General features: G+C 37.6%; 1 protein-coding gene across 1 annotated transcript in view; it reads right to left on the reverse strand.

The window, feature by feature from the left end:
• Positions 1 to 2092: 2092 nt before the first annotated feature.
• LOC132114621 (semaphorin-3F-like) overlaps positions 2093 to 17784 on the reverse strand; it is a 31100-nt gene continuing 15408 nt past the window's right edge. The window contains exons 3-18 of the mRNA XM_059522837.1: positions 8127 to 8287; positions 7860 to 7922; positions 7642 to 7761; positions 7350 to 7443; positions 6478 to 6597; positions 6229 to 6374; positions 5952 to 6066; positions 5788 to 5857; positions 5053 to 5197; positions 4729 to 4951; positions 4476 to 4564; positions 4322 to 4363; positions 3794 to 3951; positions 3508 to 3575; positions 3293 to 3420; positions 2093 to 2615 (exon numbers count right to left, since the gene is read on the reverse strand). Coding sequence (XP_059378820.1) covers positions 2202 to 2615; positions 3293 to 3420; positions 3508 to 3575; positions 3794 to 3951; positions 4322 to 4363; positions 4476 to 4564; positions 4729 to 4951; positions 5053 to 5197; positions 5788 to 5857; positions 5952 to 6066; positions 6229 to 6374; positions 6478 to 6597; positions 7350 to 7443; positions 7642 to 7761; positions 7860 to 7922; positions 8127 to 8287 — 2156 coding nt within the window. The 3' untranslated portion in view covers positions 2093 to 2201. The remainder of the gene's footprint in view (positions 2616 to 3292; positions 3421 to 3507; positions 3576 to 3793; positions 3952 to 4321; positions 4364 to 4475; positions 4565 to 4728; positions 4952 to 5052; positions 5198 to 5787; positions 5858 to 5951; positions 6067 to 6228; positions 6375 to 6477; positions 6598 to 7349; positions 7444 to 7641; positions 7762 to 7859; positions 7923 to 8126; positions 8288 to 17784) is intronic.

Here is a 17784-nt window from a genome sequence, read left to right on the forward strand (position 1 = left end):
GAATCTGTTCTCCACCCTTCACGACCAGATGACATGTCTTGGGTTAAAACCACAAAGCATTTCAAAGCGAGTCTTTATAAATTTTCCTCCAACATCTAATGAAGAGAAACACTCATCCTTTCAAAAAAAAAAAAATTACAATAGTGGCCTAGACAAAGTAAATGTTCTCAGAAGAAAATGATACAACACATTACCCTTGCTTTTGTCCTTTAGTCTGGTGTCAAGTGATATTCCATAGAAAGTGCCTGATGAGGTAGACATTTCTGGCTTAAAACACAAATAATAAAAAGAGCAGATTTTTTTGCCCATATTTTTTCATTAGAACCCCATGTTTAATTTAAATGTGTCAGAAGATTAAAATATTTTTGTCTACAGGTTAACAGATTTAAATTTATCCAAAAACATCTACCACTTCCCTCTCAGCATCTCTCCATGTACCCTGGTCCTGTTCATAAACAATACAAACAATTACATTTTTCATCAGAACCAGCCCTGTCCCACCACCAAAGAGCACAACTCGCATGAATATGTACACTCTCACAATAAATATGTTGTATGGTGTGGGTGAGAGAGAGAGAGAGAAAGAGAAAGACAGAGGGTCACGTGACAGATGAGAAAAGAGACCAGTGACTAGTTGAAAACATACATTTTCTATGTACATGTGTCATTGTCACGCAACACAAAGCACAGATACTGTGTTTACACACAAGCAAAAAACATGACCACATATCACCATTGACAAACCGTGGAATACAAAATGTTTTGATTTGATGGATTGAAAGTGAGAATATTTTACTGGTCCGACTATCATCAGAGTCCAGAGTCAAAGAAAGAAGAGACCAGACTGAAAACTATATCTATATATTCAGCCGTTCAAATCAGGGAAGATCCATTTGATAATATTTGTTTTACATTTGTTTTACAAGACAAAACAAGAAGATAACTGACTTGTACTTTGGTTACAATCAAAATTGCAATGTGAAGTACGTATCAGGGCATTACGGTTAATGCTATGTGTGGTTTCACTGATCACAAGGGAGAGATTCTGATGCATAATTCCTACAAACTATTTTTTTATTTTTGCAAATCCCATGTCATTTTGGTCCACAGTCTTGTCTGAATAAAACATTTAAATTTCCAGGGGAATGATCCAATCATGTTACAAAGAGCTGTTTGTTCCGCAACAAAAAGGAGACAAAATATATAATATTTTTAGTATCAGATAAATATTTTGTTTGGCAATCCACATATTTGAAATGGAAATTATTTTTTAAATGTATTTTTTAATCTAATGGCTAATAATGTTATTGCAATTATTTTAAATTCACAATCTATCTGAAGTTTTATCTGAAGGAACATGCAAATGATACTGAAATATCATTTTTGGTAGAAGTTCCTTTTCAGTTCTAGGCTTTCAAATTTCTGTCATGGATCAAAACTAAAATTAAAGCTCAAATTTATGGAGCACTCGAAGTGACATTTAAAAATAAAATGATAGAAATATAATGATAGAAAAAAAGTTATCAATGCATTTCATTTTTTTTATAGAATGATTTATTTTCATTTTAATGTTTCAATTATTATATTATTGTATATACATTTTAATTTTAAGTGCCACTCCAAACCTTCGGTGGTCAAAATTATTGTAAGATATATTGTGTTTTAGGTTAATTGCAGCCTTGCAGATACATAAATCCAACCATCTTGAAAAGCTGCAGAACATTCCTTCCACTACTGTATTTCATGATCTGGAAGTTTAGAGATGACAGACTGAAACGGCGATCTTTAAATTTAATCCAAAAATCTTTTGAAGCCTCGGATGATTCGGATAATATTTGCACTGCAGTCATTTATGTACTGAATATTAAAATGGAATAGCTTGTGTTTTACATAAAGCAGCAGTAGTTTTGCTGGTGTGGCTGGACGTTTTAAGGAACTATACTAATAGAAAACTGTGTGGTTTAATGCTAGCAATGGAAGTGAGCACATCATAGCCAGATTTAGATTAGTTAGGGGAGCTAAGCACCACAAAATGAAAATAAATCTAGTTCGGACAAAGTCTGACACATCGAATGAATCAATTGAATCAGTCTAAACTAATGAATCATTTTATTAAATGGACTGAGTTTGCCTAGAGGAAGAACATTATGATGGGGCACATGGACGGGACATGGTCAACAGGGTCCCAGGTGCTGTTCCACTCACTGCTCCTGTAGCTCCTCCTCTTCCTGTTCTCCAGTGTGCCTGCGGTTGTTTCGTTTGGCTTTGTGTGGCTGGCTTTGTATCTGCTGCCTGTAGGACTGGCAGTACTGGCTGATGAGACGCACCTCAGGCTGTGGGTGGAGCTGGAGAGCAGGTGGGTGGGTCTGAGGGGGAGGGGGCGGCGGCGGTCGGTGATGGGAATGGTGGCGGCGGTGCTCTGGTTCTATCGGGACATCTGATTCAGTCAGCGCCTCCACGATCTCCCGGTCCAGGATCCGTAGGGAGATGCGTGCCACGGTGTGTTTGAAGTTGTTCTCAGTTGCCAGGCAGTGATAAAGGCCGGCATCTGATTGGGTGAGAGATTTCAGCAGGATGCCATGACCAGTCTTCAAGACATCTTTGTCTCGACTGAGCTGAAAAGGAAAAGGAGTCATTTATGCCTTCTAGATTAATGATACAAAATACAAAAGAATAATTTTGAAGCATGTTTCAACTGGTTTTGTCCATACAATGAAAGTCAACAGGAGTTCAAAACAACATTGGACCCCACTGACTTTCATTATAATGACAAAAAAATCCCTGAGACATTTTTCAAGACATTGTCTAAAGAAAGAAAGCCATACAAGTACAAAATGACATGAGGGTGATAAAATTCAAATTTTAATGGTAAGAATTGTCATATTAAACATGTTAATGGCTTAACAGCAAGTTCCCAAATATACACTATTAAATCTTACAGGACATTTAATGTAATTTCACAGTAAAATACTGTTACATGTTTTTATCTTTTACCATGATGGTGTTTTGTATTTGTTTGCACACTGGTATTTACATCAGCTTGTGGAAAAGCTATGTGATAAGCTTTTATTCTACTTGTGAATTCCTCATTGGTTGTCCGTGTGTTATAAAGGTACAAACCAGACTTCAGTACATTGGTATGTTAATATTATATTAGTTTTTTCTGTAAATAGAGGTTTAATCTGAGAACCCAAAAATGTTGCTACCATATGTTTTACGAATCAATACTGGCGACCACAGCTGCCTTTTTTACTGTAAATTTCACAACTTTTTTATAACGCGAGTATCTTACTGCCTTTCGCTTGCCGTCCTTCTGGTAGAGCCATTTGAGGGTGGCCTGCGGGGATCTTGGGTGGCACTCCAGGAACGTGCTGCTCCCCTCAACCCCAAACTGCACCGTCTCCCTCAGACGCTTCTCTACTGAGAGGGTCAGAGAAGGGCCACATTCAAGCTTCTGAAGATCTCCTGCATCATTATTCAGTGTCATATGAGAGGCTGTTTACAAACCTTTAGAGTTGAATCCTCTGCACTGCCGTAAAGGATCTCCGTGTTTGATATCTTGCCTTCTGCTTCTCCTGAGAAATTTATTCACAGATGATTTAATGGTTTAAAACTTATAGACTATTTTAACTGTGAATTCAACTATTGCTGTTAATCACACTGTTTATTTTTCTTCCGCAGGTCTGATGAAGACCAATACGCACTGTACATGGATTGACTATGTTATCGGATATCTATTTGAACACAATTTGGACCATGGACCACCCATTGGGGTGAATGAATGTGGTCTGACCTCTTGGTAGCGGGGGTGAAAGCAGAGCAGTATTCTCCATCCCAGGCACAGTAGGGGTCCCGGGCCAGGCAGCAGTCCGAACAGGCCTTGCCATAAATGGCACATCTGTGCAGGGACACCTGGGTAAGACCCATTTCTGAAGACACGTACAACTGTTGCTATAAACCGCAAAGGAGAAAGAGAAAACGTTTAGAAACAGCATAGATTTTTCAGCGATCATTACTGATCTGTATCATAGGCATAGCTCGAATATTACCGGTAAACAAAATTGTGTTTTATGCAGGGTTATTATCATATTAACTACAAAACGTACAAAACCTAAAACATTACAAAAAAGCATTTACATATCTATATAAATTAAAAGACATATTAAGAACTAGTAAAAACGACAAAAAATTACTCAAACTTAAACTAATTAAAATGAAAAGAAACAATATAACAAAATCTCATTCAAAATTAACAAAACTTTAATAATACAGTATATCAATTACACTAAAACAATGTTGATTTTACTACAACTATATTTACCCTTTTAGAAGAAATCTTCAGAGTTTTGACAGCAGCTGGAGTCTGGAAAAATTAAAAGGACAAATTTCACATACAATTTCACAACATTTAAAATCATGCATTAGAGTACTTTAGGGAAATTCCTACCAGACAGCAATATTCTGTATTTTTGTACCTTAAAAACCTCAACCTCTTCCAAAACGATCTCTTCTGTTGTGCTGATGTCTTTCGGTAAGACAATCACCTTCTGGACTGTTCCACGATCTAAAGTTCAATGTGTACAGTAGAATAGATTTGCCCATGTTTGAAAAGTTTTACAAATTAGGTGGCTCGTGTTGCAATGCTGCACCTTCTCGTGCAACTTCAGGAAGATCTCATCCTGGATGTAACTAAACAGAGAGTATCTGACATGATGAGAAATGTCTAACCTGTCCCCAGGAAGAGCACTTCGTATCTTCCATCCACAGCATCCACCAAGTCCACAGCAATAGTGGTGAAACGGTAATCAACGCCAGTCCTGACCACCAGAGGGCGTTTGTGTATCGGATATATAGGTTGATACATCAGCGGATGCGCACGTACGAAGTTTACAGCCTCGTCAGAGAAGGATTTAGTGGTGTGGAGATCAGGGGTGAAAGTTCCTCCAGGACACTAAGCAATGAAATTTAGCAGAAAGATCAAAACATAATGAAATAGCAACAAGGACAATAAAAAGATACAGTACAAAACTGGATTTCATAAGCAATACTCACAGTCCCCGGGCGAGGGTAAGGGATTTTGCCAGTATAAGGTGTCCACTGGTAGTTGTGACCATGTTTGTGAGAGAAAGGTCCATTGAAGACATTTCTGATGTCTGCCATTGAATACACACACACAGCAGAGCCTTTAAACACAGAGCTGGAAAAGAAAAGAGAGAAACAGCATAGGCATCATAACTCATTTAACAAAAGACCATCAGTATAAACACTGATCTGAAGGAATAGTGATGTTACACTCAACGCAGAGGCTTTTTGGGTTCAACTATGCCTTTTAATCTATATTTAAATTATGTTCAAAATATTTCAGGAAGATTGGGATAGTTTTTTTACATTCTGTTTCAGAATGATTTTTATGACCATTTATGTGATAAAAAAAACAACAACAACAACAGTAAAACAGTAATACTTTTTAAGCAGCCATTACTCCAGTCTTCAGTGTCACAGTTCAGATTTTCTTCATAAATCATTCTAATATGCTGATTTGGCGCTAAAGAACTATTTATTATTATTATTATTATTATTATTAATTTTGTACAGGATTCTTTGATGAATAGTAAGTTCAAAAGAACAGCATATATACTTTTTTTTTTACATTATAAATGACTTTACTGTCACTTTTGCTTAATTAAATGTTTCCCTGCTAAATAAAAGAATTCATATTTTTCCCCAAAAAAATCTTACTGACCCCAAACATTTTAGGTTGTAAATGTTCACATGAGATTATCTCACCCAGCAGTGGAGAACACAGCATACACGATGGGGTTCCGTTCATCATGGGTCCTCTGGATGAAAACATCCCCTACAAAACAGACAGACATCAGGCATCAGAGACAGACTGAGAGCTGACTGAGAACATGTTACGATCATGGACAGGAGAAAAACATATGCCATACTCAGTTCATCAAAGTAAGTCTCAACACCATCTGCACCAATCACAGAACAGACCAGTCGTGCTTTGAGGAACGTCGTCCACTTATTCACCAATGACCTTTGACCTCCATCGTCATTCTAAAGGGAAAGCACACAAACAGAAGAAAAAAAAGATTTGACTTTAATCGCACCTTGGGTTCATCTAATTTACATGACAAAACTCATAATTAAGAGTTGATTATTAAATCAGGGTGTGACTTAAAGAGTCAAGTCTCGAGTCTAACATCTGGATTTTCTCACCAGACAGACTCGGCCAACTCTCGCGAGGACGGTCGGAGCGCTCCCCCCTGAGGCATCTAAACTCTTCTCCCGAAAGAAGAAGTAAAGCTTATCATCATTCTTCTCAGCACTGTCTGGAATCTTCTGGATTTTTATAAACACAGGCTCTGATGGAGAGATAAAGGGATTTGTAAAGAGATAAAAAGGATAATATTTGTCACCGGGCCATCTTTTCATTTGAATCACTCCACTCCTCTGCTCGTATCATACCATTCAGCCATCGGGAGTCATACTGTTCTGTTCTGACTGCGGGACGGTCTCCCAAGGTCCTGAAGATGGCTGGATCTGTACCCATGAAGTCCACATGTACCCCAGCATACAGGTTCCCATCTGAAGAAGGTAGAGAGAGTAATGTGGAGAGAGAGAGAGAGAGAGAGAGAGAGAGAGAGAGAGAGAGAGAGAGAGACAAATCATGATGGATGAAGACAGGCTAAATTTATACCACTGGCCCATTTATACTGCTAGAAGACTCTCATACAGCTAGAAGTGCTTAACAGAATAGTTCCCACACTTATGACCAAGGAATTTCCATGACTCCAGTCGATCAAGGTTAGATCACTGGTTAAGTATTTTCAAAAATAACTTCAGAAATATTTCTGAAGCAAATTTCCATTTCTAAGTCAGTTACCAAAACCTTTGAATTTATAGATTTAAACAAATCACACAAGTTTTGCTCTACAAGGTGAGTAAAATATACCACTGTTCGAAGGTTAGGGGTCTGTATGATTATTTCTTTGAAAGAAATTAAAACTTTTATTTAGCAAGGATGCACATAATTGATTAAAAACAGACATTTATGTTCAAATTAATGTTGTTCTGTTGGACTTTCTATTAATTTAAGATTCCAGGAAGAAAAAAACAAACAGTTTCCACAAAAACATTAAGCAGCACAACTGTTTTAATATTGATAATAATTAAAAAATGTTTCTTGAGCAACCAATTAGAAATTAGAATGATTTACAAAGAATCATGTGACACTGAAGACTGGGGTAATGGCTTTAAAATCTCATTTGTGCTTTTTAAAGCTTAAATCCATGCTTTTGTAATGAGAGAAACAAAAGGGCAGGGGAGAGAGATCTCACTGATCAGAGCTGCTGCGTTCTCCTGGCGGGGATCATAAGGAGACTTTCCTTTTCCAGAGTCCACATAACCTGGAACCAGCCGGAAAAGGTATTCCTACACACAATCACACACAACTTAGACGTTAAGAAAGTGAATGAACTGCAGAGCTAATGTTTACTATGTGTGTAAAATCTTTAAAAAGTTCAAATTTGAATCAAATTATTCAAAATCTTTTAAACATCCATCAAACATAAAAAAAATAAAAAATAAAATAGAATTCTGTTGATCAAGATTAACACTGCTGTACTGTACCTCGGCTCTCCAGCCTCTGTTGATGAAGGTGCAGATGGGTTTATAAGCTCCTGTGCCGCAGGTGTACAGGTGAGTCCTGTTCCACGGCTCGATCAGACGCACAAAGTTAGCACACTCTCCCTGAGAACACACACAAATCAGAAGAAAAACAAGAGATTTTAGCAGTGAATCTATTTCTTTGTTAAAATGATTAATCAAAATAGACTGTAAAAGTGTACCTGTCCACCTTTGCCAGTTAATTTACACTCTCCTTTCCTTTGTGCTGTTGCTGGCCAGTGAATCTGAAAACACACAAGCCTTATTTAAAATACCGTACTACAACATAATCACTAAAAAGTAGCAAGCATACCACTAAACTACCATACAACTGAAATGGTTCAATTTCAGCAAATGAACACTTAAATTAACTAAACACACACAACTTTTTTTACTGATTTCATACAATAAGAGAAAATGCAGAATAAAATAATTCCATAACATCTTACAATAAGGGGCTCTTTATTGACATTTTGCATGTCTAGAGAGACCAGATATTCACGGCTGCCCAGGTAGAGCCGGCCTTGGTCTTGGTCCATATGCAGGATTCGGTAGTCACTGGTGTTGAAGGAGAAACTGAACGGTCGTATGGTTTTCGTCTCTAGTAACTCTGAAGGATAGAGAGAAAATATCAGGCAGTTAACCTCAACAAAATCTTTTCCAAAAGTATCAGAGGAAGTTCATGTATGGGTGCTTTAACTGGGAAATTATCCATCCACATTTTTGGGTTTCACAGAAGTGGAAGTTGTCACGGTTGGGTAAACGTCTATAGAGGTGAATGGGAATCTACATCAAATATATTTTTTTGCACTCCCATTTTCACAAATAGCAAAAGAAGAACTTTACCATAGTGATTTTCATGACTTTCAAAAAGAGCAAAATATAGACAGAGCTTAATAATGGCAGTCAGAAGAGAGATTATATATGTATAATAATAAATATATATTAAATAATGCTAATTTATATTTTTATTAAGAAATTAATTATAAAATGCACACACACACACACACACACATATATATATATATATATATATATATATATATATATATATACTTATTTTATGAGTTTTTTTTTTTATCTCTTTTTCATTTTTAAATAATATTTTATTTTATCCGTCATATTTTTCACACAGCAGGTGCTGGTGGTTTCCATCTCTCTCTTTTTCTTTCTCTCTGAGGGAGGACACAAGGGAGAACAGAGCAGGTTTAGAGATGCTTCAGCTTCAGCTGTCTGAGTACACTGTGCTCCAGTGTGAAGTGTCTGTTCCCCGTCTCTATCACATTCAGCCACTAATTTCCCCAAAGACACATCACCAATTAAACCCGTCCATTTACACCAAATATCTAGTATTTCTGTCTTTGTTCAGCTTTAAATGACAATAACATAATTAAATACAATCACACAATAATAGTGCAAGGGTCGGGCCAGGGAATGAGAAGCTAGTTGACTTTCTACATAAATCTGAGGTTATGAGGACGTGCTGACATCGTTGCCCTCTGAGAGTAAGAGAGCAAGTGCGTGATTTTAGCGGAGTGGAACGGTGCAACTGACGCCGACCAAATCTATAAATTACTCCATGTTAGCGTCATACCACAAACCACTTTGATCTCAGAGGTATTACAGTGCTCTCGTCCAAACGCCTGTGCAGCGTTACACATTGGATAAACAGAAATTGAACAGGCTGGCGACAGGAAGGTCAGAGCGAAGTACGTTGAAAAGGTTTTAGATAATGTATTAAATAAAAGACATGATTAAACTCTTGCATACATGTTTAAAAGGAAACAATGGTCAGACTGAAGGTCCAACCTAAATAACATTTCATTCAGACACTAAATGTGAACACGCGTATATGAGATCATATGTGAACAGGTGACATGCCACATATGTTCTCAATGTGTGTGCCTGTACATATGTGTTAGGTGTGCTCCTCAGGGCTCTAACTAGTTGGCCAAGTGTACTAGTGTGTGTTTGTGTGTGTGTGCGTGCGGTTCTGGCAGCTGTGTGGGTGATCCTCCAGTCATGTACAGAATCTCCCTGGACCGATCCACAGGGGCAGGCTGGGATTCCAGACCGCTCACTGTGTACTGGGGCCACGGATCTATTCTCAGCGTGCTCTCTCATCCCTGTCCAACAGGCTTCATCCACAAAATCCACTATCTTTTGGCAAGGTAGGGCAGCTTTATTCAGTAAGGAGGCACCTGACAGCCTGTGGACGTCAGGTCAGACCTTGACCTTTACCACTGTACAAACAATCTGAAGCACTCACCCCTTAAAGAAGTGATGGGAAGTGATGTCATTTGAGGGGTTGTTTGTGTGAAGAAGTGCTGTCAGGGAACTGACACAAAGTTGATTTTACTTAGAATTAATAAAGTTTTATAACAAAAGGTTAATTTACAATAATAATAAGTAACAATAATAAATATAAAATAAATGTATTATAATGTATTAGATATTTTTTAAGGATAATGTATTAGATATGTATTGTTTGAGAATATATTAATATTTAATAGTTTATTATTCATTTATTACATTATTTTATATTGTATTAATTTATATTTTATAATAAATATCAATAACATTTATTGTTATTATTATTATAAATGTGTTTGATTTTTATTTATTATTTATTAAACATAAATAAATAAATCTAAATATCTAAATGGTAAAAATCTCCCCATAATACATAAGATGTGTATCTCTGAATGTCTATCAATTATTAGGTGACGCATTTCTTTTTGTGTGTTTTTGGGGAGTTCTGCTTCTAATATTGTTTTTCCAGCTGGCTGGGCCAGTTGTGACTTTTGCCAGTGTTTGCCACGAGTCAAAATCAAATGTAATCAAATCACAATGGCATAATTTAAGGAGGACAAAAGCAGTCAGATTTTCCACTCACAATGTCCCAATAGCAAACATTTCATGTTCGCCAAATTTAACTACAGTGATGGTGCCAACAACAGACGGATTAGGTTTAAAGCAAGAAGGGGAGAAAAAAAACAGTTACAGTCTAGTTTTTATAACGTGTTTAATGGAAAAATATGGCATTTGTATATTTTTTCCAATGAATCATTTGAATTTATAGTCTTTTACACATGGACACACATCAGAACCATTATAACATTGCTGCTGAAGAGCATGAAGATGCTTAATTCAAAAAGGTTAAAATGTTAAATATCTCCTATAAGGTACAACAAATTACACAGATGGCATCACTGTGTGCTAAACTTGTCTTTTTGATCAACTATGGCTGGAAATACTGAACAACGCAAATCTGATTATCTCAAGACTTGTTTGAGAGGTTGCCTTTAATTTAGTGGGTCATTATAACTCATTAGTGTCCCAGAGAACTAGAGGAGAAGTGCACTTGAGTCGAGAGTTCCCAAGACAGATTTGCGGAGAGACTCTGTGGTTGTACCAATCTCTTGCCTAATTCACAAAGATAAGCTGTGGAACATGCTGAACAATGAGTTGGGGAAAATGTCCCATTTATTAACAACCCCTCCGTTGCCTGTAAAAAAATAAAATAATAAAAACATTATGCAATGCTGTGGGGAGGAAAAAGACGCCAGACCCCTCAATTAAAGCGCAGTGGAAAACTGGATTTGATCCCTTAAGAGACACACATCTCAAAACTTCTTGTGTATGTTATAGCAAAATTCTGATTATAATGTCCAACGGAGCATCATGATTTCATCTAATACAGTAATCAGAGCCAATGCCTGGAGGCAGGTGGACAGCAGTTGCTGCCTCTGTGAACAAGGACATCTCATTAAAAAAATAAATCTGGAAGAGACTGGCATATTAGGAGCTGCGTCAGCAGTTCAGTTCAGTCTGCACAGAAAATAGACACAGACTGTATAAAAAGTATAGCAAACGATCCACGTCTGTATATTTCTTTTGGACATCTCTAGTTTGAACCTCGTCTAAACTCCTGCTGCGTCTGCGAGTCGGCCCTGACAGCTTCTTTCCAAAAGCTGCCGCTGCTCCACCTCACTGATTTCATAACCCTCTGGCCGAATACTTTTTTAGGAAATCAAAATATTTAGGTCATGACCTAAATGCACAAAGTTTCCATAAGAAAATATGTTTTCATTGCATTTCTAGTCATTTTAGGAAACTCTTTGCTTAAAATGACTTCAGGTGCACTTGTAGCAACCCAGTTAAAGGAATGTTCCAGGTTAAATAGAATTTTAAAGGATAGTTCACTGAAAAATTATAATTCTGTCATCATTTACTCACCCTCATGTCATTCCAAATCTGTATCACTATTTTGAAAAATACCTTTGTGCTGTTTTTTTTTTTTTGAAAGTCAATGAGTTAAGTGTTGACATGCTGTCTAAAATATCTTCTTTTGTGTAAGACTTATACGACATGGTTTGGAAGGACGTGAGGGTGAGTAAATGATGACAGAATTTACATTTTTGAATTTACTCGTATTGAACAATTCCTTTAGGTTCTATGCTCTAGGATGCAGCGATGTATTCAGATCTATTTTGAGGAATAGTCATCACTCACCCTCATGTTGTTCCAAACCTGTATGATTTTCTTTCATCTGTTCAACACAAAAGAAGATAATTTGAAGAATGTTTGTTCAACAGAAAAACAGAAACTCGTACAGGTTTGGAACTATTTGAGAATGAGTAAATTACAATTTTCGTTTTTGGGTGAAATGTCCCTTTAACAGACTCTAGTTTCTGGATCAACTGACTTTTATTTAAATCTTAACTGTTATGCTGCACCAAAAATATTTTAATCTGACATATAACAAGGGAGAGGGATCAGATCACATTATTGGTCACACGCATGTATCGTGAGCATGTAGGCCTGGCTGAACACTGACATACTCGGTCACGACCATATGCTATTTTTACAAACTACTCCCTATACTTTTTTCCTCTCTGAAGAACTATGAAAATGTTTGTCCCACTATGTGCCATTTTTACAGTTTGATTGTATCAAATTTTAGTTTGCTCAACCAAACTGCCACCCTGAGATAACAGATTTTCCAATATATTTTTATACAAGTGGACAGTGTCTCCTTATAAAGCCCACCTTCAAGTTTTCAAACATTATTTAGTGTTTAATTTGTGGCTGCAAGCCAAAAACTCTGCAGGTTGAATTCCAGACTACAGGGAAAAAAAGGGTAAAGAGTATCGTGAGAATCTTCACAGATCCAACTTTTAATAATGTTGTTAAATCGGTTCCTCTGTGGCACTCTGCTCTGGATTTTTTTTTAAAGGCCAAGATCATAATTTGGACATGGGAGGCAAGCATGGGGAAAAAACAGGCCTTTTATACAGGAAAGGACATAAGTTAAAGTGTCTCATTGGTGAGGAATTCCTCCGAGTTTTTCCAGAGAAGGAAATGTTGATTGTAGATGAAATGCAAAACTCTACATGACCTCATTATAAATGCATCTGCCAGCAGACACTTTGCACAAAAAACTTGGATGGTCATGTATGAGGGAGAGAACCCCATCTGTATTCATTTGCAAGCCTTTTATCCAACAACAAAGATAAGTTTGAACAACACAGTTGTATCACTACAAATCTGATAGATGCGTTCAAGAAATACCCTCATTATTGCACAAGGCGCCCATGCAAAACCTCCAGTATAATCGGTCACTTATTTTTTATGTAAACTATATAATGTCTTCATATCTATTGCCATCAACAGCACAAAGCTTGCCTAAAAGATCAACGCAACTCTAGGAGCTACAGTAACTTTAATTTTGAAACCATTGGAGAAACTAATCAAAAAATTTATCAACAAATAAACTTTTTGCCTTTCAATTTATGCGTTGAATTTGAAGCCAAATCTGCAAAATAAATCTGTAGAATGGATTTATTTGGAAAATATGTTGAATGTAGCAGAGAGCCCTGAATATGCATAATCAATGATCAAAAATACAGATTAAACAAACACTCAAGTGTAACTGGATGTGGAGAATTTCATGAATGATTGGAGATTCAGGGCTGTTTGAAGATTTCTGTGCGTTTCATAAGTGGATCTCATTCCCATAGACATTCAGGGGTCAAGCCACATGAAAAATCATCTTCCATTGCTCTATTTCTGATCTTCTACTTCATAATTCTGGTTTATAGAATTAATTTATCCACATACCCTTTCCAAAAGTGTTTCCCACATTAATAAGCGGGCATTGCTGTCAGTTTGTAAGTGACACTCTGGGAAAGTGGTCTAGCTCCAGAGAGAACTCGCAGAACTTGTGTTTCTTGTGTAACTTGTGTTTCTCTCTTAATGCACTTAAAGGGATAGTTCACCCAAAAATGAAAATTTGATGTTCATCTGCTTACCCCCATGGGCATCCAAGATGTAGGTGACTTTGTTTCTTCAGTAGAACACAAATTAAGATTTTTAACGCAAACCTTTGTCAGTCTGTCAGTGATACAGTATAATAAAAGTAAATGGGAATCACAGCTTTGAGAGTAAAAAAAACTTCTTCTTGCTTTATGGTAGATCGTAGACTTATAAGTGCATTACTGCCAACTATCTCTCAAATGGGCCATTGCAACTCCTAACTAAGATTGTAGATAAGGTTTCAATGGTCCATTTGAGAGATAGGTGGCGGTAATGTAGTTACAAGTCTACAATCTGCTGTAAAGCAAGAAGAAGAAGACGTGTCATGGGCCGGCTGCTGAGAAGGCGCTCCAGACAGTTCGGACATTGCAGTGAATCAGAGGTAAAAAATGATATAAATACAGTTCAGTTTCTTGCACAGACAGATGGTTTTGTGTCTTTGCACATCAATGTATCGTCATGAGTCGCAGGGTTTCATTTGGTATTGTCTGTGTTTTGTTTTTGTTTTTTTATTCTCAAAGCCATGATTCCCATTCACATCCATTATATGACTGACAGACTGTAACAGTTTCAGTTAAAAATCTTAAATGTTCTACTGAAGAAACAAAATCACCTACATCTTCGATGCCCTGGGGGTAAGCAGATAAACATCAAATTTTCATTTTTGGGTGAACTATCATCTTGGTCTTGAGATGCAATGGGAGTGGCAGTGTATACAAATATAAACAAACAATCATTTCAAGAGTGTAAAACTGAATTTTTCCATTTAGATACCCAGAATGGTAGTCCCAAAATCTTTAAGCCCAACCCGGACCATAACTCAAACTTCAAACCTGATCCTAACAAAGCCAGTGGCTCTGCTGTTGGGTGGAGACGGATTCAGGCTGGATGACACTAACTGAAGCTCCTAACATTCCTGTTGTCTCTGTGGCATTTTAGAGCAGACTGCTGGCAGTGGGCCCTGTCATGCTTTGGGGGGCTTTCCTGTGATTTGGCCGAGGTAAACACAGCAACCACACAAGCTAATAATAAACCTCAAACGCTACAAGCCATTCCTGTTTCTCAGAACAGGGATCTATCCCACTGTCACCTACGCACATAATAACCCTAGTCAAACGGGGGTCATAATCACTCTCGCAAACATTTGGGAGCATCGGACATTCACACTTACTATATTTCAAAGACTAACATAAACCTCATATGCATGTGTGTATATTGTATTGTGATAAATATTGTTAATTACTAAATCTCATACATAATTACACATAACCCATATGTATACATTTATGTATGTATGTATGTATGTACAGTCGTGGCCAAAAGTTTTAAGAATTACATAAATATTAGTTTTCAAAAAGTTTGCTGCTAAACTGCTTTTAGATCTTTGTTTGAGTTGTTTCTGTGATGTACTGAAATATAATTACAAGCACTTCATACGTTTCAAAGGCTTTTATCGACAATTACATGACATTTATGCAAAGAGTCAGTATTTGCAGTGTTGGCCCTTCTTTTTCAGGACCTCTGCAATTCGACTGGGCATGCTCTCAATCAACTTCTGGGCCAAATCCTGACTGATAGCAACCCATTCTTTCATAATCACTTCTTGGAGTTTGTCAGAATTAGTGGGTTTTTGTTTGTCCACCCGCCTCTTGAGGATTGACCACAAGTTCTCAATGGGATTAAGATCTGGGGAGTTTCCGGGCCATGGACCCAAAATTTCAACATTCTGGTCCCCGAGCCACTTAATTATCACTTTTGCCTTATGGCACAGTGCTCCATCGTGCTGGAAAATGCATTGTTCTTCACCAAACTGTTGTTGGATTATTGGAAGAAGTTGCTGTTGGAGGGTGTTTTGCTACCATTCTTTATTCATGGCTGTGTTTTTGGGCAGAATTGTGAGTGAGCCCACTCCCTTGGATGAGAAGCAACCCCACACATGAATGGTGTCAGGATGCTTTACTGTTGGCATGACACAGGACTGATGGTAGCGCTCACCTTTTCTTCTCCGGACAAGCCTTTTTCCAGATGCCCCAAACAATCGGAAAGGGGCTTCATCGGAGAATATGACTTTGCCCCAGTCCTTAGCAGTTCATTCACTATACTTTCTGCAGAAGATCAATCTGTCCCTGATGTTTTTTTTGGAGAGAAGTGGCTTCTTTGCTGCCCTTCTTGACAGCAGGCAATCTTCCAAAAGTCTTGGCCTCACTGTGCGTGCAGATGCGCTCACACCTGCCTGCTGCCATTCCTGAGCAAGCTCTGCACTGGTGGCACTCTGATCCCGCAGCTGAATCCTCTTTAGGAGACGATCCTGGCGCTTGCTGGACTTTCTTGGACGCCCTGAAGCCTTCTTTACAAGAATTGAACCTCTTTCCTTGAAGTTCTTGATGATCCTATAAATTGTTGATTTAGGTGCAATCTTAGTAGCCACAATATCCTTGCCTGTGAAGCCATTTTTATGCAACGCAATGATGGCTGCATGCGTTTATTTGCAGGTCACCACGGTTAACAATGGAAGAACAATGATTTTAAGCATCACCCTCCTTTTAACATGTCAAGTCTGCCATTCCAACCCAATCAGCCTGACATAATGATCTCCAGCCTTGTGCTCGTCAACATTCTCACCTGAGTTAACAAGACGATTACTGAAATGATCTCAGCAGGTCCTTTAATGACAGCAATGAAATGCAGTGGAAAGGTTTTTTTGGGATTAAGTTAATTTTCATGGCAAATAAGGACTATGCAATTCATCTGATCACTCTTCATAACATTCTGGAGTATTTGCAAATTGCAATTATAAAAACTTAAGCATCAACTTTTCAAATTTCCAATATTTATGTAATTCTCAAAACTTTTGGCCACGACTGTATGTATGTACAGTATTTGTGTGCGCGCATCTATCTGTCTGTCTATCTATCTATCTACACACACACACACACACACACAGTGGGTATAGAATAGAATCACCCCCCTTTAAAATAATCACAATGTAATATTGTGAGCCGCATTACAGTGACTGAAACCCTGCAACAGGAGGGTGTCCAGATGAAGGCCAATAGGGTGACCCTTTCAGCCATTGCAAGAGAAGTTGGTCATTCCAAATCTGGGATTTCTAGAATATCGCAGCTTTACAATGACACTAATTCATTCAAGTTCACCAAAAGGCTGGTCATCCACATAAGACAAATGCACGAGAGGACAGGATAATGCAGAAACTCTCAATGGCGAATCGGTTCAACACTGCAGCTGGAATCTCTCACCACTGAACAGGATATGGATGTGTCTCGGCATGTTAAAGAGAAGCTGGACTAAAAGCTCACTGTGCAGTGACAAAGCCTCTCATCAGAAAAAAGAATCAAAAGTCTAGACCATTGCTGAGGAGGAGAGAGAAGAACTGGTCCAAAGTTCACTTTTGTGATGAAAGCAATTTTAATTTATTTGGGTCCGTTAGGAAACATTATGTTCGGCGTCAAACTGGGAAAAGATTCAAGCCTGAGTGTGTAAAGAATTCAATGAAAGATGGAGGAGGAAGTGTCATGGTTTGGAGGATGTTTTCTGCAGCAGTAGTTGGGCTAATTAATAATATATATATATAATTGCATTTTAAAACATTATATGTTCATACATATTGTACAAACAGTGGTCAGTGTATATTAAACACCAAAAATGGAAAGTATAAATTCCTGTGTAAATTCCGAAACACTGTAAATTATGGAAAGAATACTTAATTTTTTTTTTTACAAGGAAACCCATAAAAAGTATAATGCATGGAGAAGTATCAAAACATGAATG

This window comes from Carassius carassius, chromosome 34, assembly GCF_963082965.1.
Source record: "Carassius carassius chromosome 34, fCarCar2.1, whole genome shotgun sequence".
NCBI classification, from domain to species: Eukaryota; Metazoa; Chordata; class Actinopteri; order Cypriniformes; family Cyprinidae; genus Carassius; species Carassius carassius.